Raw genomic sequence first — 26,108 nt, forward strand, 5'->3', positions numbered from 1 at the left:
AAAGGGTTTTTAGTAGTTTTTCCTTACTCTTGCTGAGGGTTAAGGACAGAGGATGTCACATCCTGTTAAAGCCCTATGAGATGAATTGTAATTTGTGAATATGGGCTATACAAATAAAATTTGATTGATTGATTGATTGACTATATATGGCTGATTGACATTAAATAGCCATAACCTTAGAATGCATATCAAATGTCTCTAGCAGGTTACTATTCATTAACCATAAGGAAAAATAAATACAGGTAACTGTTGGAGTCTCAGTGTGCTAATTCCACAGCTAACATTGATGAGCATGATTATTAAGTAATGTGTATTCTTCCACTTCAATGAATGAAGTAGCCTACAGTTTAACATAATCAAATTCAATCAAATATTATTTGTATAGGCCATATTCACAAATCACAATTAGTCCCATAGGGTTTAACAAGGTCCTTAATCCCAAGCGACTACCAGAAAACTATTAACGAGAGGAAACCCGTAGAAACCACATGTGAGAGATCCCTTTGCCAGGATAAACAGAACTGCAAGAAGCCACGTGTAACTGAGAACATCAACAAAATAACTATATTTTCATTGATAAGAAAAAACTGTTTTTAATAGAATGGAATGGTGTGTCAATGTCAAGTATCATTATTATTATAATTATTTCTATTGATCTCTAGGTAAAAAACTACAAGAATGCTGTTTTTACAGCTAAACCCTTAGAATAAACTTTTAGTTTCAGATACCTTTGAGTAGCTCTTTTAATATGTGCTGTGGCTTTAGTCTTTTTCTCTACAGTCTGCAATATGATCGATGTCTCACTATCACTTTTAACAATTGTTTCCATCTAGCCGTGGTCTGGGCCACTCCACACAGCTACCTGTTCAATTTGAAAAAGTGAAGTATAATACTTATTAGGTCCTTGACTTGATTGATGCGTACTGCTGAGTGATGCACTGAACCTGGTAAAAGACAAAGACAATGTAAGAAGTAAAGTGAACCCATCTGCAGTGAAGCAGAGATGACTTCAGTGGTGGATGTAATGCCTAGCTTTTTATTGGTTGGAGAATGATGAGTCACTTCATAATAAGCGAGTCCAGAAGTTTGGTGAGCACACAGACATGAGCAGCCTCAGGATGTGGAAGAGTCAAACTGGAGCAACAACAGTTTACGAGCGAGCAGACAAACAGGTTTGAACAGGAGAGGAGAAAATCTGCATGTGAACAGAGGGAATAAGAGAGAGCTGGCTTTGAGGGAATCTGCAAAAGATCTTGAACGATAAACTCACTATAGTTCCTACTGCGGAAAAATAGCCAGTCACCCAAGTTAATTCAGGAGTATGACTTCCGATAAAGACGACATCGTCTCAGACTGGCTTGCATATGACTCACACTCACCCACACAACTGCCACTTTTCGACAATGCCATCTGGACAAAGGTATAGGTTAAAAAGATGTAACGTCTTCTAACCCCTCTCTAACTAAATTCTGTTTTTAAAATATACTTTTCTTATAATATATGGATTTTTATTATTTTATTTAATTAACATTCAATCAAACCTTGCAGCAAAATTTCCCCTTTTTTATACTACATGAATGAATATTTATATCAGTTATATTGTGTGAAAGATGATGAATAAAATGACATTAGAATGAGCTCAGGTCTGTGTTGTCACTGGAATTTTTATATTCCTAATTTGGCTTTCTTATGTGATATTGTGTGGACTTCAGTAAATTGCTACTTAATCAACAACGGCCGTTTCTTATGCTTCTGCTCCATAAGACCTTTGCCTTCCCTATGGTTTATCAGGTTACTAACACATCTATATGCAGCAAACATTTAACACCACACAAGTATAGTAAATAGTAAAATAGTAAAATATTTATTTAGAATTGTGGGACCATTTTTCACAAACAGTTGATCAAATGCAGAATTAAGCACAATCTACAAGTCACATATCAGAACATTTTCTCCCAGTGTTCTTACACATTCAAAATACAAAAATATTTCAGAAGTATATAAATAGCACAAAGCACACTTGATCTTATCCCTTTTTATACGGAGAGACTGTCACATATTAACAGTCACATTGATAGACAAAAGGCACAATGTCCCCAGACCTGAAATACTGTATATGTAAAAGAACTTATACTGTATGCCCAAACATTTAAGTATGAAATTACATTCCATCCTGATCTTTTGTTTTTATTGGTTCCATGTGTTGCACTGTCAGCACGGTGTCCATCACACACCTGTTATCAGATTTCAATAAGATGTGTGTGATGTGTTTGTGCATCGCAGGTCGACAAAAACATAAAGATCACAAATCCAAGATAATTATCAAGCACAACAGCCTAAACTATAGCAAGTGAGCAAAGTGGCGATGAATTTAATATCAAGCAAGCTAATGGGACATTGTTTGTTAACATGGTTTAAAGACTGAACAGCCAGTGGGTTTCGTGAAGCAGTCAACCTCCAATTAAAGATTGTTAAATGAGTAAATCTTTAAAAAATCTACCGCTGAGAAGTTCTGTTTGTGTGTCATTGTTGTTCTCAAGCAGTGCAAAGTAACAAACACCCAGGATCATCTGGGATGATCCATCGTGTTAAAAAAGTTTAAACAACTATAGCATGTGCCACATTGGAGGAGAGTCGTAGGTTGACTGTGTGAAAGGGGCTCAAGTCCCTGGATCAAGATTTAATTGGATAAAAAGCAGGTGAAGCTTCATAACTTATGACTTAAGATAAAATACCTTTTGTGTTTGTTAACAAGCCCCCAATACGCTATTGTCTTTCTAAAGAAACAGTTCTCAAGATATTCTTTGCTAACACATTCACTAGACTTAGATCAGACAGATGGAATGCGAAATCTAAAATATCAAGCAAACAATAGTAATAGCGAATCCTTAACAATGAGAAATAGCAGTAGAGTAGTGATACACACAAGGAGCAGTAACATTTCGACACACCGATTCCTGCTTCTCTGACCTCTACACAATGGTTGACCCCTGCACAACTGAAACTGCAGCTCACAGTGGTTTTACTCATGAAAATATGAAAACATACAAGTTTCAGTAGTAGAAGTAACATATTCATATAATAAACATTCAATTAAACAAGTAAAATGGACCATTGACCTCTCGGTGCTCTTCACTGCAGATTGGAGCTGGTGTTGTGTGTGTGTGTCTCACTAGTGTAGGTGTAAGTGGGGATGTAGGTGTAGTTGACAAAGTAACTCTTCCTCTGTTGGCTCCTGGATCTGCCCCCTGCAGAGAAAAGGGGACAAATCATGGAGAAAAGAGGAAAGTTGGAAAAGACGTTAGCTACAGCCTGAGAGGTTGATTTTGCCGTTATAGAATTTAAAACAAGAGCAGTGCCAACTTACTTGAATATAAGCTGGACGGACGTTTCATACCGGATTCTTTCAACATCTGTTACAGAGCAGCTGTGACTCCGGTCCCACTTGTAGGTAAAGTTCTGTTAGAGAAGAAGGAACATATATATGTTGTTAAATCTTTAATGAGTAGATTACTGTATATTTAAAGAACCGCCTTATTCTACATATCTGATTTCCCTACCTTTCCCAATTTTTTTCAGCCCCAAGACCATTATTCTTTTGATAGATTTTGTTTTTAAACTGCTCACAATATATAGTATAAAAAAAAGGGCCAATCAAAGTGAAAAAAATATGTTTCTTGGGAACTGCTTTTGGGTAAATGTTAATCCTCAATGACAGCTCTTCCCTCATTCATATATCCCTTCTTCTTCCTCTTGCATGTCTTGTTCTGTGTTGGGAGGGCCTGTATTAAGCTCAGGTGGAATGATACCTGAGCTGGAACCCCCACACTGAGTCTGCCTCCAACCCATCACCAACAACTTAATTTAAAGTCCATTCATTTTTCCTCAACATCCAATATATAAATTTCCATTCAAACCTTGTGGTCCTTGCTAGGGAACTGACCTCTAAGATGAGCGCCACAAACAAGTTGACCCACATGACAGAGGAGGTGAGCCACCAACACACAAAGTAGACCTTGGCCCAACTGGAAAAATAAATAATCATCATCATCATCATCATCATCATCATCATCATCATCATCATCATCATCATCGTCATCATCATCATCCATTTAAATTGTACTTGTTCTTACTCTGTGGTGTATCTACTGTATGCGTCCATGAAGGCCTGCCAGTTGTTAACTATCATGACATTATACAGCAACATGATGGATGCCTAAGAGAGAGGGAGGGAAAGATACTCTCTTTATACAACACTCATCTTCAGCATTATTCTGTCGTTGCTGGATTTATTTTATTATAATAATGTTTTCATCACATACACATATATATATATATTTTAAGGATATATATATATCCGTAAAATATCACTGACAGTCACATCACATGTAAAAAAATACACAATAAGAAATAAAATAAAATATACATATAAATCCCAGATTTGATCTTTTGACGGTACAGTGAGGGAATTTTAAGTGAGTTCTTGCTGAAAGGGAAATAGGAGAGAAACACAATTTCACTTGTTACTTACAGCAAAGTCATCAAAGTTGTTTGGCCAGTATTCGAGCTGTTCATATGTGCCACACTCCATACTGAAGTTAGAGGTGATGTTATCCATGGAGGTATTGGAGATCACACTGGGACACAAACACAAATTGAAGACATTTCCTATGTGTGTTCCTGACATAATGTGTTCACAAAAATGTGATGGACGGTCAATCCAAAAGAATAATGATATTAGCCAAGGCTGACATCCACGCAGGGCTATAAAATCTTTGTCATGAGTTTTGTCCTGTTTTGACAGACTATCACGTGTTCATACAGTACCTCATCTCTGGAGGAGGTTTAATGGCCCCTTCAAACAGCCAGATCCCAAACACAGCAAACACATAGTACACCACCTACACAGAGGGCATAAAGAGAACATCAGCCTTTCCCCACATTAGACTTGATACCTTTCCATGTTAATTACCCAGCACATCACTCTTGGTTGTACACGCTGAATGCACAACAAGAGTGCATAGATTTATTCAAGCATGAGCATGTCTTAGGCAAAATGTGTTGACAGTGATAAATATATTTCAAAGTGCGGAACAGCTGGTTGAAGGAAGTATGCTGATGGCACCCACCACCAGTATCCCTGCAAAGGCTCGAAGATTTTTCACCAGGTCCAACAGCGTGCTTGCAACCAAAGCCATGAGCTGCAGAACAAAATGAAACATAAAACATCAAATGAGTAAGTTAGTAATTGTCTGTGCTTTAGTTTGAAGGCTGAATGAAGTTGAATTAGCTGAACACTGTGCTCCTGTGTCTGCTTTGTACCTTGATATCTGGGATAATGCGCAGGAAGCGGAAGACGATCAGCATGTTGACCAAACGAATCATCTCCCTGTTGTGACACGTGCATATAAACATTGCATGACAGAGAAGCTGCAGCTGAATACAAACACTCATGTTAAAATAGTTGGAAACCCACCACTCTTGAACGAGGAAGCCAGTAGGTAACAAAAATAGTTATCTGTAGAGCCTGACGGGGAAAAAAATTAAAAAACAAATGCTTAATACCGAAAGTGATAAATAGCAACAAATCACATGACATTTCACTTTGTGCACTTGTGATAAAAAATTGTTAATCTGTTAAATTCTATATTATTAACATTGTATGTTATGATCATCGTAAATAATATCTTCAGCACCATGTGATGTGATGTTAAACTCTGTTCATATCTGATTTACTCATGCTAAGAATAGGGACAGCTTCTCCCTGGCTACGTCAAGAGTTAATTGATAATCGAACATGTAATAAATGCAGTGTATTTGCAATGAAGGAGGTGAGGTACGTCATTCGGAAGCAACATAGAATCTAAGTTGTTAGCCAGTCCCCACTACAGAGAAGTGGTGGTAGTAGATGTTGGAGAGGGACTTTTTTTTTGCACGAAATTCATAAACATCAAATTTGGAGTCGTTTGAAAGGTGGAATATCCATTATATGAAACTTCTGGTAGTAAATTTAAATATATTTCTATCTTAAATCTTTAAGGGCAAACTTTAGCAGACTTATTAAAATTAAACGAGTGACAAAATAATAAAACTATGGGTATTTATTTGTTGTGATAATTTGTAAAATTAATAAAAGAACGCTTTTCCAAAGTAAATATTAAATTCTAAAAATCTAAAATAATGCAAGTTTGAATGCAGAGCAGTTTTACCAGTAGCAGGATGGTAAGGCAGCCATCAAAGATGTTGTTCTTGTAGGAGAGGTATCCTCTCCAACCGAAGGCAAAGACCTTGACACTCATTTCAAACAAGTAGTAGAGGATGAAGCAGAGGTTGATAATCTGATGGTTAGAGAGTGGAAAAGTCTGTTCATTTCTGAAGAAGTTTCAACGATGCAATGTTCATTCAATTGTTTTCACTGTATAATGTTCATTTTCATTTAACACTACAAAAGCACTGGATCAAACGGGTGACCCACTGTTGGTCCTGCACCTTTTGAATACCAGGACAATGAATCTGACTTTATTGAATAAAACGTCACAAATGTTTCCACTGGGTAAATCTATGCTCACCTCCAACAAGAAGTTGTCTCTCTCTGCTGTGGACCTTTCAGAGTTTAATACAAGGACAGTCTGAAACGAAAACAAAGGTTATCTTAGGAATCGCTGGCAAGTGTTTGTGGGTGTACACTTTCAATATGTTATTTCTGAAATTATAGCGACAAACAATATTATTCATAATTTCAAGACCATTTTTTAAGGAGTAATTATCCAGGGAATTTGTCTAAGTCCATGTAATGTCTTCTGAAGTCACAGAGATACAACTCTGTGTGTGTGTGTTTGTAACTTACACATATGCACATGACATTGGCCAGTGCCACTGCATTGCCAAGTATATTGAGATAGTAGTGACTGAAGATCAGCTGGAGCCTCTGCAGGACTGGAGAGTTGTACTGAGGCAAGGGAGGGTGCTGGGGACACACACACACACAAATATGTAAAACAGATGTCCAAGTATAAAGCGATGATGAATGAAAGGGACACAGATTTACCTCCTTGATTCGATCTTTATCCAGCTCATCAAATATCTTTCTGAACTGCTCTCGATCCATCTGGCCATACTGCTGTGCCTCCTGAGACGTTGAAGTGCAGATGAAACATTCATCAGATAAGATTAAAGAGTGGAAGGACCTGAGGATGCATCTCTCTCTCTCTCTCTCTCTCTCTCTCTCTCTCTCTCTCCTCTCTCTCTCTCTCTCCTCTCTCTCTCTCTCTCTCTCTCTCTCTCTCTCTCTCTCTCCTCTCTCTCTCTCTCTCTCTCTCTCTCTCTCTCTCTCTCTCTCTCTCTCTCTCAGTTGACTGAACATTCTTCATGAAATTGTTTAGTTCAAGCATTGTAATATCAAATAGGAAATAAATAACTTGCATTGTGGAGGAGGAAAATGTATGTGTGATGGTGAGCTAGCACGAACAATAACATGACTCTCATAATGAAGCAGCTATGTGGCATTTCTAGTTCTATTATTTATACCTGCACCCTAAGCCTTTGAAGCTCTGAGTGTGTATGTGCAGAGTTGTGTTGTGTGTGTTCTGACCGTAGTAATGGCTGCTTTGTAGTAGCTTTTCATCTGGACTCTGGACATCACCTCCAGCACCGAATCAACACCAACATGCTCCCTGATAGATTAAACAACACACCTATGAACCGTTTTTGCCTGATGTACAACAAACATGCACAGACTAATGTTTTAAGGTCTAAAGCAGATGTCTTCAACAGGGAGCCCGCGACCCCTGTGGGGTCCGCAGAAGAACTCCAGGGGGACATTTAAATGTCTTTATATACACATTGAGCCAGAAGACGTATCTTTCTGTGTATTATTTGAGTAACTTAGTATTGAATACACATTAACAGGGTAGCGATGTTTATACATGGCACTAGGCCCAGTTAAATATAAAACACAATGTTATACAATATATATTGTATAACATTTTGTTATCTCTACCCCTGGTCTAAAGGACTGAGATTTGTACCAAAATTCTTGAAACAGTAAAGAATTTTTATTAGATTACAGACATTATTGTAATTGCAATATACCAATTGAAATGGAATGGTGTTGAATGGAAGAATTTGCACATCTAGAGATGTGCAAATTCGTGATAAGCGTTTATTAGTTAAAGTGAGAGTAGAGCGGAGGAGGACACAGAAACTCCAGCTCGGTACAAACCAACATTCTGATCATTGAGCAGCTTTGGACCAGAGAGAAAACTGAAACAGACTGTGCTCCTCTTATCTTGTCTCAATGTGTGAGTCACTGTATGAGTGAGTGGGGGGGGTCTGGGAGAATGCACGCACACACACACACTGACACACGCACACGCACGCGCACACGCACGCACACGCACACGCATACGCACACAAACACACACAAACTCCCTGATAGATAGATCAGATAATTACACAGCAGTCTTCATCCACCTTTTGTTGGTTGTGACAGAGGCAGTGGCGGAGACTCTGTGTGTCTAATTGCCTGTTTGGCTGCAGATGGGATCTTTCCTCCTCCCTCGACTCACATAGTGCTCTCCACCTGCTCTCACTGCGGCCCAGGGTCTCCAATGAAGTCACGGCACCCCTCATTCAGGCTTTTAAAATCTCCCACTATCACCCTGATGGAAGGTCAGAGTTCTCCCCAGCGCCTTCCATTGCCTTCCTAATCAGCCACTTCAAGGACAGCAGAGACATGCGGGCCAAACGACATGCGTCCTCTGTCAAACGTTCGACAGAGGACGCAATCTGCTCTGCTCTCCACCCAGCACTCACCCACCTGGAAAAAGCAGAATCACAAGTGAGAATGCTTTTCATAGACTTTAGTTCAGCGTTTAACACTATAATCCCACAACAACTCATCTGTAAACTTGACCAGCTGGGGCTCAACACCTCCCTTTGCAATTGGATTCTGGATTTCCTCAGTGAGAGGCCACAAGCAGTACGGGTCGGCAACAACACCCCAGCAGCATCACACTCAGCACAGGGGCCCCACAAGGCTGTGCACTCAGTCCCCTGCTCTTCAACCCTCCTGACTCAAGACTGCACATCAACCTACAGCACCAATCACATGGTGAAGTAAGCGGACGACACAACTCTGGTGGGTCTCATCACCAAGAACGATGAGACCCTCTACAGGAAGGAGGTCAACCTCTTGACCACCTGGTGCAGAAAATACAACCTCTTGCTGAATGTCAGCAGGACAAAGGAGATTGTGGTTGACTTCAGAAAAAGCCACACTGAGCACCCACCACTGACCATCGAGGGTGCTACTGTGGAGCGAGTGAGCAGCACCAAATTCCTGGGGGTGCACATCAGTGAGGACCTCTCCTGGGCCACCAACTCTGCATCACTGGTGAAGAAAGCCAAGCGGCGCCTCTACTTCCTCCAGCAAACTCAAGAGAGCGAGAGGTCCCATACCCATCCTGAACACATTCTACATGAAAGCATCCTGTCCAGCTGCATCACTGTGTGGGGCAGTAGCTGCACTGACCACAGCAGGAAAAAAGTGCAACACATAATAAACACAGCTGGTAAGATCATTGGTGCCACACTCCCTTCCTTGCAAGACACTTACACCACCCCGCCTCACCCGAAAGCCACCTAGATTTCGAGTGACACCAACCACCCAGCACACAGTCTGTTCAGCCTCCTACCCTCTGGAAGAAGGTATAGGAGCATCCGTTGCCGCACCACCAGACTCAGAAATAGTTTCATACATCAAGTTGTCAGGAAGCTAAATTCTCTCCCCCCACTCCCCCCAGCCATATCGTCCAGTCTGACGGGAAGCTGAAACCCCCCCCCCCCCTAAAAACACTCAGGACTCTAAAACAAACTGTCTCTTGTACTTTTTTGCACTTTATCACTTTAATCACTACGTTTACACTTTAGAGAACCTTATGCTGCTGTACTTAAAATCTGTATGTTTACTTAGTATTAGGAAATTTCTTGTGTCTTGTATCTGTTGTGCCTGTGCACTTTATATGTTTCACTGTGGGAGAGGTCGTATCGAAACGTCGTATCGATTCCTTGTATGTCTTGAACATGTTAAGAAATTGACAATAAAGCTACTTATATTTTATCTTTATCTTTATCTATGCCCCACTAAACAATCTATCGCTTCACATCAGTCAGCAGATTAACTGCTGCTGTGTTTGTCCACAACTCATGAACAGAGCTCTGTCTGTTCAATACATTTTTTCATAGATCATATAGTTCCTCTGTTCCCTTCTCTTATTCAATGCATGTACAGTTTTCAGACTTTCAGCTGGTACGGGGTTTAGTGAACATCTATTATACCTTAAAGAGTTAGTACCTTATAACCCACTAGAGCACTCCCCTCCCAGAATTCAGGCCTACTTGTCGTCCCTAAAGTCTCTAAAAGTAGAGTAGGAGCTAGAGCTTGTAGCCATCAAGCTCCTCTGCTGTGGAATAATCTACCACTTTCAGTTCAGGAGGCAGACACCATCTGTTCATTTAAGAGTAGGCTCAAAACCTTCCTTTTTGATAAAGCTTATAGTTAGAGCTAATTAGTGCGGCAGAACGTAACTTATTCTATTTTCTAAAATAGGAAGCGTTTAGTCTAAAAAGGCATAGAGGTATTGATGGCTGATCTACTGAGTGGGCCACATGGTTTTCATCATACTACCATACAAACCAGTAGCCAGATTTACCTTGAGCCTCAGTGTAGCCTCAAGTTCGGCCTGTATCATTGTATCATTGATTACAGGGCAAAACCCCTGATGACGCTAAGACGCAAAGGGAATTTATGACACATGACACACGGAGCTCCTCTTTCCAGCTTCTCCTTCCTCTTCTCCATCCCTATCCCCCTTCCCCGGAATCACTTTGCTTTATCACCCCAGATCCAGGGCCTCTGTGGCCGCACCATGGATTACGATTTGTGGATCGCGCATCAGAGGTCGCAATGGTGGATCCAGTATGGCGGATTCTATATCGTGTGGGCTGATCATAGTAGTATTGGCGGATCCTGTGTCGCGTTGGCATCAGATACGGGTGGTGGACCAGGACCGCAGCAGTGGCTCATGATGGATCCTAGTAAGCGGCAGTGGACAATGACTGTGGACTATAGTGGATCCGATCTGGATGGTGGATCATGATCCTGCTGGTTGCTGACCATAGACTATGATTGCAGCTGGACTGCTTGAAATATCATATTGAGTTATCCTTCAAAATGTTTACCCTCATCAATGCTGCTAACAACTTTATTCTTGATGATGTTTTCCTACACGTGGCATCTATTGCACTTCTGTCCGTCCTGGGCGAGGGATCCCTCACATGTGGCTCTCGCTGAGGTTTCTACGTATTTTTACCCTGTAAAAGGTTTTTTAGTAGTTTTTCCTTACTCTTGCTGAGGGTTAAGGACAGAGGATGTCCCACCATGTTAAAGCCCTATGAGACGAATTATGATTTGTGAATATGGGCTATACAAATAAAATTTGATTGATTTATTGATAGTGGGTGTAGGGGCTGCTTGATTTCAAAATTTTCTAAATGATGTATCAGTGGGTAAAGAGTTTCTTTAAAACCATGTGACATCACAGCTGATTGACTTGAATGTACAGTGCCTTGCATAAGTATTCACCCCCTTTGGACTTTTCTACATTTTGTCATGGTATAACCACAGATTAAAATTTATTTCATCGTGAGTTTATGTAATGGACCAACACAAAATAGTGCATCATTTGGAAGTGGGGGGAAATATTACATGGATTTCACAATTATTTACAAATAAAAATCTGAAAAGTGTTGAGTGCATATGTATTCACCCCCTTTACTGTGAAACCCCTAACAAAGATCTGGTGCGACCAATTGCATTCACAAGTCACATTTGCAAGTCACATAATTAGTAAATAGGGTCCACCTGTCTGCAATTTAATCTCAGTATAAATACACCTGTTCTGTGACGGACTCAGAGTTTGTTGGAGATCATTACTGAACAAACAGCATCATGAAGACCAAGGAGCTCACCAAACAGGTCAGGGATCAAGTTGTGGAGAAATATGAAGCAGGGTTAGGTTATAAAAAAATATCCAGAGCTTTGAACATCTCTCTGAGCACCATAAAATCCATCATAAGAAAATGGAAAGAATATGGCACAACCTCAAACCTACCAAGAGGAGGCCGTCCACCCAAACTGAAGAGTCGGACAAGGAGAAAATTAATCAGAGAAGCAACCAGGAGGCCCATGGTTACTCTGGAGGAGTTGCAGAGATCCACAGCTGAGGTGGGAGAATCTGTCCACAGGACAACTATTAGTCGTCTACTCCACCAATCTGGCCTTTATGGAAGAGTGGCAAGAAGAAAGCCATTGTTGAAAGGGATCCATAAAAAATCCCATTTGGAGTTTGCCAGAAGCCATGTGGGAGACACAGCAAACATGTGGAAGAAGGTGCTCTGGTCAGATGAGACCAAAATGGAACTTTTTGGCCTCAATGCAAAACGCTATGTGTGGCGGAAACCCAACACTGCCCATCACCCTGAGCACACCATCCCAACAGTGAAACATGGTGGTGGTAGCATCATGCTGTGGGGATGCTTCTCTTCAGCAGGTACAGGGAAACTGGTCAGAATAGAGGGAAAGATGGATGGAGCCAAATACAGGGAAATCCTTGAAGAAAATCTGATGCAGTCTGCAAAAGACTTGAGACTGGGGCGGAGGTTCATCTTCCAGCAGGACAATGACCCTAAACATACAGCCAGAGCTACAAAGGAATGGTTTGGATTAAAGAATGTTAATGTCTTAAAATGGCCCAGTCAAAGCCCAGACCTCAATCCAATAGAGAATCTATGGCAAGACTTGAAGATTGCGGTTCACAGATGGTCTCCATCCAATCTGACTGAGCTTCATCTTTTTGCCAAGAAGAATGGACAAACCTTTCCATCTCTAGATGTGCAAAGCTGGTAGAGACATACCCCAAAAGACTTGCAGCTGTAATTGCAGCGAAAGGGGGTTCTACCAAGTATTGACACAGGGGGGTGAATACTTATGCACCCAACAGATGTCAACTTTTTTGTTCTCATTATTGTTTGTGTCATTTATTTTGCACCTCCAAAGTACTATGCATGTTTTGTTGATCAAACGGGAAAAAGTTTATTTAAGTCTATTTGAATTCCAGTTAGTAACAGTACATAATGGGAAAAAGTCCAAGGGGGGTGAATACTTATGCAAGGCACTGTATCTGAAAAGGGTCAACTTCTGTCCAAATACTTTTGATGCGAGTAAGTACTTTCACAAATCCTTCAACACTGCGAACCCACAGTCAACTGTGTCTCTGGGATGAGGTTAGTTCACTGCAGACACCTCAGATACTGTTTGAGTGAGTTAAGGGAACAACATCAAATGTCCTTTTATACAATAGCAGCTTCAAGTGTAGGACATTTTCTCATCTGATATATATTCTTTTTTTTTTTTATAGTATGTTCATTGAGCACCGACAATACAACATGAGGACATAAAAGAGTACAATGCTCACATTTTTTCAAATTTTTACAATTACCAGTAACCCCCCACCCCAGCCCTCCTCCCACACACCCACCCAACCCTACATGTCTCTAGGTGAAGGGAAAAGAAAAAAATAAAGAAAAAAATAAAAGAAAATAAATAAAGTTAAAATAAAATAAACTAGAAACAAAACAAAAACACATAAGATTAAACTAAAGAAAGGCTAACATTTTGGTGGTACGTCAGCAGAACTCAGATATCTGACTCCTCAGGTGTAATATCTAATGAGTCTATAATGAAAAAAAAGGGATTCCAGATTTATCAAATTTCCTCAGAGAGCCCTTGAGGGAAAACCTTAATCTGTCCAGCTTTAAGTTGTGTAGAACTTCCTTGACCCATCGAGTGTAGGATGGGGGCAAGTTGTGCTTCCAGTTCAGCAAAATTAAGCGCCTAGCCAACAGAGTGCAAAAGGCCATAGAGTGTCGTGCCTCAGCCGTTAGGATGCTGTTGTGTGGGATACCAAAGAGGGTAGAGAGGGGATGGGGGTCGGTCACAAAATGGTAAGCAATTTGAAGGGTATCGAATATTTTGGATCAGAAGTCTAAGCTTTGGACATGACCAAAACATGTGTATGAGATCGGCAGGGGACTGGTTGCATCTATTACAAGTGTCAGCTACATTGGGATAGAATTTAGACGTAGTGGTATAGTAAGTGGTATAGTCCTGTGTATGAGTTTACATTGAATCAGCCCGTGTCGGGCACAGACAGAAGAGTTGTGGGTCAACTTAAGGATATTGTCCCACTGACGGGAGATATTCCCTTTCTGATTGGGGTTTAGCATGAGAAGGGTGTCTAACAGAGTCTGAGGGGGAGTGTTTGGGAAATAAGGGTAGTTTTTCTGGGCAAAATGTCTAATTTGAAAAAAACGGAAAAGGTGAGATGAGGGGAGATTAAATTAAGATGATAGGTCAAACTGATAAGAGCATGGTCAAATTAGTGACAGGTTTCTGTGATTTTTCATTAGGAGCCCTTCTCTGAGAGAGACAAAAAGAGAGAGCAAAAGAATGAGAGAGAGAGAGAGCAAACGAGAGGGTGATGCTATGCTTTTGCAATGTCATTTAGAGTCCATGGTGTTGGAAATCACTCACACATTGGTGATATTATCATCTCTCAGATACAATCTATTAACCAGATTAACATAAAATCATCACAATTATTTTACATACTAAGCAGTGTAATGATATACTGTCTGCAAATGTGGATTCTCCTCGACCACTTCTTACATATATTTAATTTACGAATTCTCTGTTTGTTTGCTTAATTTATTATCACATTATTGTAGCTCTGTATATTATATTTATGTGTTATTGTCAGTGCAGAGGGCAAGAGGAGGATGGAGAGGAGAGAGAGGGAAGAACCAGGTGAAAAAGTTGATCGTATTATTCACTGTATGTATGCATTTTAAACCCAGGTCGTACAAATGGTTTGAATGTGAGATTTTTCAGGAAAGCCTGACCAAGTCTAGATCTACTTATAACAAAAGAGTAAAGATTTCTCAAATCTGACAGTGTAAGAAATTATTGGAATCATGTCAATTTTTGTAATAAACATAACTCCAGGTACGTCGCTAAACACTTTGTCAAACTTTGGGCGTAAACCTTTTGCTTTACACTTGAATATATGTGTGTGCGTGTGTGTGTGTGTGTGTGTGTGTGTGTGTGTGTGTGTGGTGTGTGTGTGTATGTGTATGTGTGTGTGTGTGTGTGTGTGGTAGTGTGTGTATTACTCAGTGGACTGTTGGGCTCCTTGGCAGCTGAGGACTTGGAAAGCAGCTCGGATCCCCAGTCGTCTCCTGATGATTGATGTTTGGACTGACATCTGGACAAAAACAGAAACAGAAAGTTTCCATGGCTGCAGACTAAAACGGTGAATGTAGATTAATTCAATATAATCCTAAAGAAACCTTTTTTTTTTTATCCAGCACTGTGACTTGGGTCACTAATTCTGTTTCATATGTATTTCTCACACTGTCTTATACAGAGTTTGTTGATGTGAAAGTTGTGTCTGCTTTTAAAGGAGATGTAGGAGAGATGTATCAGGTTTAAATGCATTAAAAACAGATGAGTTTGAATGATATAGGAATTTACCAGGGTAGAAACAAATGCATGTGTGTGTGTGTGACTCACGAGTAAATATCCCCTGAACTGGTTATAAATGATAGCTGTCAGTAGATTCATCAAACAGTAGGTTCCTGCCAGGAGACAAAAAAAATGTCCTTCGAATTATCTGCCTAAAACATTTATTTTGCTTTAATGGTCAAACACTAATGTTCTATCACTTCTCCTACAGCTGTCACACTAACACTGAGAATAGTTTCTTACCGATTACACTAAACGTGACAAAGAAAATGGAGTATCCTCTGTTCAGAGAGTAGGCAGGAATCATCACTATAGAAATGTAGAACAGATGATCAGACTTAAAAAATGACAGTTCAATCACCAAAATGTATAGCATTAACCAACAATAGGACTGATTGTGTACCATCAGGGTTATTGGCTGTGGTGAGAAGTACCAGCAGAGAGGTAAGAGACGTTGGCAGGTTTCTGAAATATATCTCCCACTCCCCGTTCTTCTTTGGATCCTGAACAGAAACATGGAAGTGACACACTGAATGCCTAACCTTAACCTTACACACGTCTTAGTCTTAACCCTCAAACAGCCCTTTGAAAGTGGGTCAGAAAGTGAGGTCCGACCAAAATGTCCTCACTCCTTAAATTCTAGGCTCCAAATGGTCTTTCACAGATATCGGTGAAAGTATGCTCACATACACACAAATACAAGCGTGTGAACAGTACACTAGTGTGTATTTACCAGGCAATGACTACAATGAACTCACCTCAGTTTTAGCAAACAGCAACATTCCGATCATGGTGAAGAGGCAGAGGTGGAGCGCCAGCAACAGGATGACACTGCAGAGTCAGGGACAACACATACACCTTCAGACAGGCCTCAAAAAGCCTGTGGAGCCAGTGATGAGTATAAATCTAGCTTTCCAGGTTCCCTACTTATTCAAGATACATTTCATTAAGTTAAAGAGGCGCTATTTTGGGCGTTTGTGCAGGTCGTTCACTAACCAGAAGGTCGTGGTTTGATCCCTGGCTCATCTATTCCGCATGTCTAAGAGATCACTGAATCCTAAATTGCCCCCTGAAAACGAATAATGATGCTGCCTATAGTAGCGCTGTATGAAGGTGTGTGTGAATGGGTGAAGGTTACTTGTATAGTAAAGTGCTGTGATCATCAATTCTAGAATGAAGTCCATTTACAGGTTTTAGAACAATGTTCTCTCCTGCATCTTACTATATATATGGTGGATGATCCTTTTAAACATGGTACCCCCTACCTTTACACATATTTATGTTTTGAAATTGTATTCATTTTGGACATTTTAATACACAAGTGCAAACACTGAATGCACTGACACACTGAATTGATGCAAATAATCAGCCAGGCTCCCTGCGCAATGGAAATATAACTTTTTTGCACGAGGTTAGGGCACAATGTTTTTATTGACTAGTAATTGCAATTGTGTCCACCACAGTGGCCTATATCAGAGTGCAGATAATAAAGATAATACAGATCTTTTTAAAACAGCATTTCTTAGATATGCCTGCCAGTGGAATGGATTCAAATACCTAGCAATCTCAGGCAGAGTCCTCTTGATGCACTTCAATGTCTTTTTCATCAGGGAGGAGTTTTGCAGGAGGAAAAAGGGCCGGAGGAGTCGTCGCACTCTCAGTTTCTGATAAATAATAACAATGCAATATCACATTTTAAAACACATTGAGTGTGACTTATTGATGATCTGTTTGAATTCAGTTGTTTCTCATTACACAAATTTAAATATTCCATTGTCACATCCAATGGTCATGCACATACCAGTGTAAACAGAAGGCAAATTCTCTCCTCTGCAGCTTGTTACAGAAATTACTGAATGAAGAACAGCAAGGGTGAAAAGTAAGAGCAGAGATTTCTTCTCTTGGGTCGACACAGAGAGAAGGAACAGTTAACCACAGTAAATGTACGCAACACTCTGCTTTTACCACTAGTTGAGTCAATAACCAATCAGAAAGCAGATATTGGCGTTTAAGTCAAAGTTTTTTTAAGTATACAGGCACACCGAGCTTACTGCTATGGCTCCTAAATGCTGAAGAATTAACTTTTTGCTGACAGTAAAAAGAGTAACGGTTGGCAAGCAAATTCCAACCCATTATAATGCCTCCTGCCGTGGAAAGCCAGTGGGGGATTCTCTCAAATTTGGTACAAATATTCACTTGGACATAAGGATGAACTGGTTAGATTTTGGTGCTAGGAGGTCAAAGGTCAACAAAATGACCTCACTTCCCTGTGAATGTGATTTATTAGGACTGCCTGTAGGGAATTTCATTATATCTGGTACAATTCTCGTGGACTCAGTGATTAACTGATATGGTTTTGGTGGTCAAAGGTCAAGGTCACAGTGGCCTCATAAAAAGTTTTTGATAATGAGATATCTCAAGACTTATTGGGGAAATTTCTTCAACTTTTGATCAGTTTAAACTTGAACTAAGATTAAGTTTCAGAGGACAAAGATCCCAGTGATCCTATATGAATCTGGGAAAAAAGTTGTTGGCGGAGGAATACAACCGCAATGCGGTAAATCTAGTTTTCTTTCTGCATGGCTTTTTATTTGACTTCTGTATTAGTAAACACTGCTGTATGATTAAGTAACCACTGAGCACTAAATGCTTCAAGAAGAATGAGAGAAGACTGCCTCACCTCATCACACACCATGCTGACAGACAGCATCCAGTCGATGATGGAGACTGAAAGGACAACAGTGTAGCCAATTAGCCATTTGTTCTTCCTGAATTCCTCCCAGCCAATCAGGTAGCTCTAAGGACAGAACAAATATTGTGAAGAAATGGTTCAATAGTGGGAAATAAAAGTTACGAGGTAGAAAACATAACATGGCAAATTTTATTTGGAAAAGCCTTTTTTTCCTCCAGATAGCAGTCAATGTCATCTGAGTAAATGCTTTCCACCCTGGCTCTGTTTACCTTGACAGTGAGGTCAAGAGAGAAAATGATGAGGCAGACCATCTCGAAGCTCTCAGTGAAGCCGCAAGGAGGCTCCCAAGCCGGGGAGCGATGTCGGGGGTCTGAGGAGACAGACAAAGAGGAGGGACGCTCCACAAAGGCCAGCAACAACAACACTGCAATTGTCAGGCCCAAGCCCCTGAGAGAGAATAAGATGGGTAAGTGGATGGACAAAAGGATGTAGGGGCACTAGAATAATGGTTTAAACAATATGAAATTCACAGTATTAATAAGTTTCACTTCATTTTATTGAGAGATGATGTGCTGTACCAGATAGTTTAAACTTAGGTCTAGCCCCCGAAAAAGCCAAATTAACTCTGTGTATTTCACATCACTTATCATCTTAAAGTCCACATTGTTAGAGGAACTATTTTGTAACTACATTCATGCACTTAGAGTGAAGTGAGAATATTAATATAACTCATGTCTGAGCCAGCATCCAACTAAATTATCTTAGCATTAAGCCTGGGGGCAGCGTAAATGTCCTGGAAAACACACAAGAGTCATTGACATAGTCAAAGTCAATAGATGAAAGGCTGACCATCGTACACTTGTTATTGCTAACTGTAGACTCATAGTTGGTATTATATGACATAGTGCTGAAAAGAATTAAGCAATCCTGGTTATTGTATCCGCTCAATCAATAGTTGAATAGTGACATGACAGACATTCTAGGTGCAGAGTGAGCACCTAGAAATGTCTTCATTCAAATGTAAACTTAGGTACATTTTAATTCATACATGATCTTGTCTCAGCACGCTAGAGTGTGAAAACCTACCACTGACATATACGGGAGTAGTACCATCGATAGAGGCAGAGTGAGCTGGCATCTACTCGGTGGTTGATGGACCGGTACTGTAAGCCAGTAAAGAAATATAAGTATGTATGACATAACTAAAAATGGAGACAGCAGCCAACTGTGATGTTATTAATTTGACTGCATGGTCAAAGGAAGTGTATTTAATGTTGATCAGATGTTGTCACAGCCTAAAGTGTAAGATCACTGCATCACTGCATCTCTGTCCTTGAGTCTAGAACCAACAACAGCACTTGAACTTGGAAAATCCACATCTCCCAATCCTCTACCCTGTGGGCAGAGTGGTCAGTCCATGGAACACTTATATGTTCAAAACAACATTTTGAAATCAATCCTTAAAGTGAGAGGTAACCAGTAGAGAGACACTCAAGCTAGTGTGACTGAATCAAGTGTTTAATTTTGGAGGACAACTAAAGTTACCGTCCTGTGGTTGTATGTGTCCTTTAGCCAAAGTTTCAGTCCATCCAGGTGTTCCAGACATATTGCATTTCCAATAATATGAGGTGACTGTGACCTTTGATCACTGATACTTGAATCAATGTGTACAGTATGTTTATACAGATGTAATGAGATTCCCGATTGGTGTTCATGATATATCCCTTTCACGAGAACATGAGGTCACTGTGATGTTGATCTTTGACCTTCAACTACCGAAATCCAATCATTTCGTCTTTGATTCTCAAGACATTTTCCACAGTTTGCTTTTTACACATGCACAGTGAATGCACAGTGGGAGGTTCTCTGCACATGAGAGAACCTCCCACTGTGCTTCACCAGCACAGTGTCATAAAACACTGGCTGAGGTGTCCTGTTATAAAACGCTGAAGGATAATTTGCAAATCCTTACAATCCTTAAGTGTCTTACTTTTACAATTCTTACTTAGCCAGAAAAATAAAAAATTAGGTAAACATTTCAACTTCAACAAAATTAAACAAAATTACACAGGACATAAAAAAGAAGTCTCCATGGTCGAGTCCTACCCAAATATTATACTGTATTCGGCCTTTGCAGGTTAATTTACCTTTTCTTACTATTTACCTAAACAGAATTAAGTGAGGAAATTCTTTGCACTTACTTGTATGGCATCCTCAATGAAGACAACAGCTTGTTGGGTGTAGAGCTTGTCATCCTCTGTGGACAGTGACAAAAAAGAGCATAACAGGAACATCTGAAATGTTCCTTCGTCTCAGAAACATACTAACAAAGACCTCTACATATACCACAGGTGCTCTGAGCAATGTGAAGTTCAGTGTCCTGGATCACCAAGCGTATCATCACTGTGAATAACTATACAAGGATCCTGTATGGATCAGAGCCAGACTAACAAAGACAACAGGAACCGGAACGATGAGGATGTCTGACAAACTGGTTGGACTGGGAGCTGAGCTAAAGGTTTGTTTTTATTTCTTGAGGCAAAACTAGGAAAACATGAACCGGGATCCGCCTTAGTACTGTGGTGAGGGTGTGGTTTACAACCCAAAAAAATCCAAATTAATAGGTACAGGTTGACAGCTTCATCATATCTAACACTAGGGGAGCACCAGACAGAAGAAACACAACATACTGAAGATGTTATCATTTCACTCGATAAGATTAGTTAGTTTGTTAGAATAGGTTAGTTTGAGGCACTGCTGATTCAATGACGCTTCCATTCAAGGTTAAACATAATTTGCTGAACCCTCAGGGACATGATCAATGTGAGGAGTTCAACATTTAAGCCACAGCCAAAATCTTAAGCCACATTTGTGTGTGTGTATGTATGTGTGTGTGTGTGTGTAAATGGTAAATGGTTTTGTATTTATATAGCTCTTTTCTAGTCTTGATGACCACTCAAAGCTCTTTACAGTACAGTTTTACATTCACCCATTCACCCATTCACATACACATTCATACAGTGCATCTATTCGCAGCACTTTCTTACTCTATGGGGGGCCATTCGGGGTTCAGCATCTTTCCCAAGGACACCTCGGCATGCAGAGGGGTTAGACTGGGGATCGAACTGACGACCTTCAGGTTGGAGGACGACCACTCTACCCCTAAGCCACAGCTCTGTGTGTGTGTATGTGTGTGTGTGTGTGTGTGTGTGTGTGTGTGTGTGTGTGTGTGTGTGTGTGTGTGTGTGTGTGTGTGTGTGTGTGTGTGTGTGTGTGTGTGTGTGTGTGTGTGTGTGTGTGTGTGTGTGTGTGTGTGTGTGTGTGTGTTGGTCTGAGAAGAAGGAAGACAGAGAAGTGGATTCTGGGGCGTCTGCAAAATGTAATCATAAACTTAAGACCAACCTCCTACCTGTGCACCAAGCGCTTGTTATAAAATAATCGGATATGTCAGGCAGGCATTTAATCTTATTTGACCCAGGGCTCTAACAGTTGTTCAGAACTGGATTATCTGATGGAAAAATGTTGTTGTTTTAAAAATACAGTGAGCACAATACAGATAGCCTACGGACATTTTTTAACTATTTTAAAAATTTGGAAAAAGCTGAGAGTGGCCACAGATGCTATCAACACTGACCTAATGTGTTTATGAGAGACTCCGACTAATGTCTATCATACAGTACAAGCATGTTCTACAGCTGTCCGATGATTGAGTTCAGGGACTTTCCACCAAGCAGTTACAGATACAGACATGATGACTCAGTTGTGGCCGCGCACTCACACCCTTTTAGTGCTGATGGCTTCACAGCAGGATGTGTCATGACGGTTGTGGGAGATACTGACAGGGCAACACTGCTGAATCACTATAACACACATACCAACGGAAGAACTAGTGTGAACCACATGGAAAACTAACAACTGTCATAAACTTCTGCCTCATCTCATCTAGAATGACATGGTTAAGTGTCAAATTAATCTTATGCTGTTAACAACAACAACAATATTAGTAAAATCCCTTGAAATTTGTAAAAGTTACCTACAATCAATGTTCACAAGATACAATGTCTCATTACATCCCAGTTGGAGAGTTGTAAGTTTTAAGCTGCATGTTAGGGTTGCCATGGTAGTCAGTGTTACCAGAGTTTTACACAGTGTTAAGGCACACACCTATCACATAAATTGCTCCCTGGTTACAATATCTATTTTATTTTGTATAGTCCTTAAAGCTCTTTGGTTAATTTTCACATAATCATGTTTGTAAAATTGGAATAAATCTAAACTTAGTCTGATGAGACAGTTTCACACTGAAAGTGTGTGCTCCCTGCAACAGCAGAGTAACACCACAGATTGGAGTCTTATCAGGTGATGAGAGGAGAGTCGGAGGATTTGGGGGTCACATTGAAAGAGCTAGAGTGAAAAATTGCCATCATTTCAGATTGAACCTGAAGTCAATGGGGAACCTGGTAACAAAAATAGAGCCGGAAGTCAAGTACATCAATGTACACATCCCCCCTCGCTACTGTTGGAAACCTGGTTTGAAGCTTTGGAAGACGTTGGCATGTCTGCCTGCCCTGCACTGTCATTTGGAAATCTGGACTCAGGACCCTGGTTTACATGAACCTAATCTAAAATAACAGTCTGCCAGCCTGATTTCATTCAGTTTTACCTAAAAAATGTACACTTACAGAGCAGAAAATCTTTCAAGTCCTCAAAATGTTCCATCAGTCACTCATCTCAGAATACATACATTTACATTGACTTGTGTGAAGCAACTTAAAATTGAGGTTATCAGCATTAATAGTCAAGGGAATATAAGTAGGAATCTACCACCAATACTTTGTTTTTGACTAAATATTAACAACTTCCATGTGAAGGTTGTGTTTCATGTAACTATTTGAATAGAGCCTGAACTGTCTACATCTTAAACAATTGATGAAAAGATTTGCTGTATTTTCCGGTCTTTTATAATCGGAAAGTAATTATATCTGGGGTTGAACAGTAGAAACATGACATGTCATGTCTACCATTGGGTTGCTGGACTGAATGAATGGTTATTGACTTCTTCATTTCAAACCAAAAATATGAAGATACTGGGTCTTTTTTTATTTAAACCAAAGGCCCCCAAAAAAGTATACAGCAGTTTTACCTGTTTTGTAGTCAGAACCAAAATTAATTATATGCTTGCGAAATCCCTTCATTCGTTTTCCCTTGATTATTTGAAGAATAATGAGAGGCAGATAGGTAATGAGGATCAATATTAGTATGACCTTAGCAGAGAGGAAGGGTGGGAGGTAATACTGCATGCATCTCTTTATGGCCGATCTATAATCTCTCCACTTCCACCATGATAATCATTATGTCCCAAAGCACTCGACTACCAACATGTTCAGTGAACGTCAACCCTCTCCTCAGTCATCATACCAGAGTTCTTAAGAATGGATGTGTAGCGGACAAATCCACGAACAGGCTGGGAAGTGACCGATTTTTGCTTGAGACGACGCTGACACTTCTCAGCCATGGTGACACTTAGTCAAGCATGGTTATTATTGTTGTTGACTTTCACAAACGTTTCGCATGTGACTTCCTATTCAAGGCTAAACATTTACATTATCTGTTGTCATATAGAAGCAGCTTAACGTACATGGATGTTTATTTGGTATGCATGTTAATTTATCTAAATGTGATAACATCTAACCAGCAGCCGCTAATAAAGTAGTTTCAATAAGAGCTATATAAACAGTGACCTGTCAGCACGTATCTCCCCTCCACTCACCTGCACCCCTGTCAACGCTACACGCCTCCCCGATGGCAGAGTACGACATCCGTCTCCTGCCCGGGGCACCTCCGTGCTCAGAACACGAAGAGGAGCCAGAGTCTGCCCCGGCTCCGTTCACAGACCCGGTCACCAGACTGTCCGTCTCCATCCAGGAAATGAGCAGCTATGGTCTCCTTAAGGCTCCGCAGGTCAGAGTGAAGTAGCAGGCTTCGCTCCGTCTTTTCAGTCACTGACGGTACAAAGTGGAAGTTGTGTCCGACAACATAACAAACCTGGTTCAGAGCATTCAGATTGGGTTTAGGAAGTAGCTGCTCGCTGCCCCCTCCCCTCCTGGTCTCCAGTGTCACTTTACACAGGAACACAAACTCCACCTACAGCTCGACGCTGCAGCTCCAGCTGACAGAACAGGAACCTGACATGCGTCCGCAGAGAGCAGAGAGCAGGCAGAGCGACCTGTACAGAAAGTGAAACCCTAGACCTAAGGTTCACTGAGAGTGGTGGGATTTAATGAAGTACAGTTTTTCATGTATCTATCAGATACAGTGGTCCACTTACTTTTTCCACTTTAAAACTACCATAACAACCAGTGTTAATTTCGTTGACGAAGACGATGACGAAATATATTCGTTAACGACCTTTTTTCCATGACGAAGACGAGACGAAGACGTAACGAAAACGAATCTTTGAAAATAAAAACTATGACGAAATCTATTTTAATTTTCGTTGACGAGACGAGACGAGACGAAAATGTTGGTGGTTGACTAAGTCACAATAATTTTTAAAACATCATCGTATCAGGCCGTCATGAAGTATCAGGAGCGGGCGAGTGAATCTGTGTGTGTGTGTGTGTGTGTGTGCCTGTGCGCTCCCAGATAGCGCTCCGGTCCGTAGCTCCGCCCCCCGCCTCGCGCACTCGCTCAGAGAGACACAGTGAAAGCAGAGCGCGTTCTCGTGGAGCAGCCTCTCAGTGACGGCTGCTTCTTAACTATGGAAACAGTGAAAACCAGAGTTTCTCTGGTCTCAGCTGCTCAGAGATCAGCGCCACAGCTTCTTCATCAGAGCAGAAGCTGCAGTTGGTTTGTACCGATGTTCAGTTTCTGTGTCCGGCTCCAGTCTGACCTGCTCTCCCTTTTTGTTTTCACATTTAAAATTAAATATATATTTTTAAGCTATTAGTCTGCAGCTATATGTTTTTATAGAAAAGGAGTTTAATGTGGCTATTAAATGTGACTAAAACTAGACTAAAATGGAATTAGTTTTCGTCGACTAAAACTAGACTAAAATGTAATTTGTTTTCGTCGACTAAAACTAGACTAAAACTAAGAAGGATTAAAATGACTAAAAGCTGACTAAAACTAATATGCATTTTCGTCAAAAGACTAAGACTAAGACTAAATCAAAAATAGCTGCCAAAATTAACACTGATAACAACACATGTTGTAATAGTTAAAATCCCGACAGCTAGATTGACAACCACTAATATCGGACTAGTTACAGAATCATGGGGATTGGTCAATTAAGCACATTTACGATTATTATGATTCATGTGATCTCTTGCACACCCTAGCTTACCTGCACATTGTTTCTCTGTCCAATTGGCAGGGACAGGGATATTGTTTTTCTCTGCGTATTCAAATGCCAGTTCACGGCACTTAACTGGAGCAAGGCCATGGAACTGGTCAGCTAGTTGTTTCAAGTGTTTGGGAAGCTCCTCCTCCATCTCATCTGTGAATATTCTCTTTACCTCAGCTACTGCACCCCAGGCTACTGATTTTACTTGCCCTTTCTCTTTTTTCTTTATGAATCTTTTGATGGTTGTCTTATCAATATTTCTATCCCTTCCATCTTTTCTTAAGGACTTCCTTCCTTGCATGACCTCAGCGGCTGCACTCTCCATCTCTGGGAGGGGTGTTTGGCCCCAGGTTGTCTTCCTGGTGTAGTTTCTTGGCATGATGGCTTTTCTACAATGTTTATATAATGTAATATAACACTAAAATATA

At 40.5% G+C, this 26,108-nt stretch overlaps 1 protein-coding gene across 1 annotated transcript; it reads right to left on the minus strand.

Annotated features, from left to right (window-relative positions):
• Positions 1 to 1,841: 1,841 nt before the first annotated feature.
• Positions 1,842 to 24,975, minus strand: tpcn2 (two pore segment channel 2). Its single transcript, XM_053411535.1, has 25 exons — positions 24,106 to 24,975; positions 20,537 to 20,592; positions 19,422 to 19,498; positions 18,605 to 18,782; positions 18,324 to 18,440; positions 17,201 to 17,307; positions 16,402 to 16,474; positions 16,047 to 16,146; positions 15,887 to 15,952; positions 15,692 to 15,756; positions 15,292 to 15,383; positions 7,592 to 7,673; positions 7,049 to 7,129; positions 6,848 to 6,967; positions 6,570 to 6,629; positions 6,210 to 6,338; positions 5,461 to 5,527; positions 5,323 to 5,390; positions 5,130 to 5,201; positions 4,828 to 4,901; positions 4,532 to 4,637; positions 4,134 to 4,216; positions 3,944 to 4,025; positions 3,368 to 3,459; positions 1,842 to 3,248 (listed from the first exon to the last, which is right to left on the minus strand). Exons 1-25 carry the CDS (start codon positions 24,254 to 24,256, stop codon positions 3,173 to 3,175), a joined length of 2,274 nt encoding a protein of 757 aa, XP_053267510.1. The 5' UTR covers positions 24,257 to 24,975; the 3' UTR covers positions 1,842 to 3,172.
• Between the last annotated feature and the right edge of the window lie 1,133 nt (positions 24,976 to 26,108).

Source organism: Pleuronectes platessa, chromosome 1 (assembly GCF_947347685.1).
Source record: "Pleuronectes platessa chromosome 1, fPlePla1.1, whole genome shotgun sequence".
NCBI lineage: Eukaryota > Metazoa > Chordata > Actinopteri > Pleuronectiformes > Pleuronectidae > Pleuronectes > Pleuronectes platessa.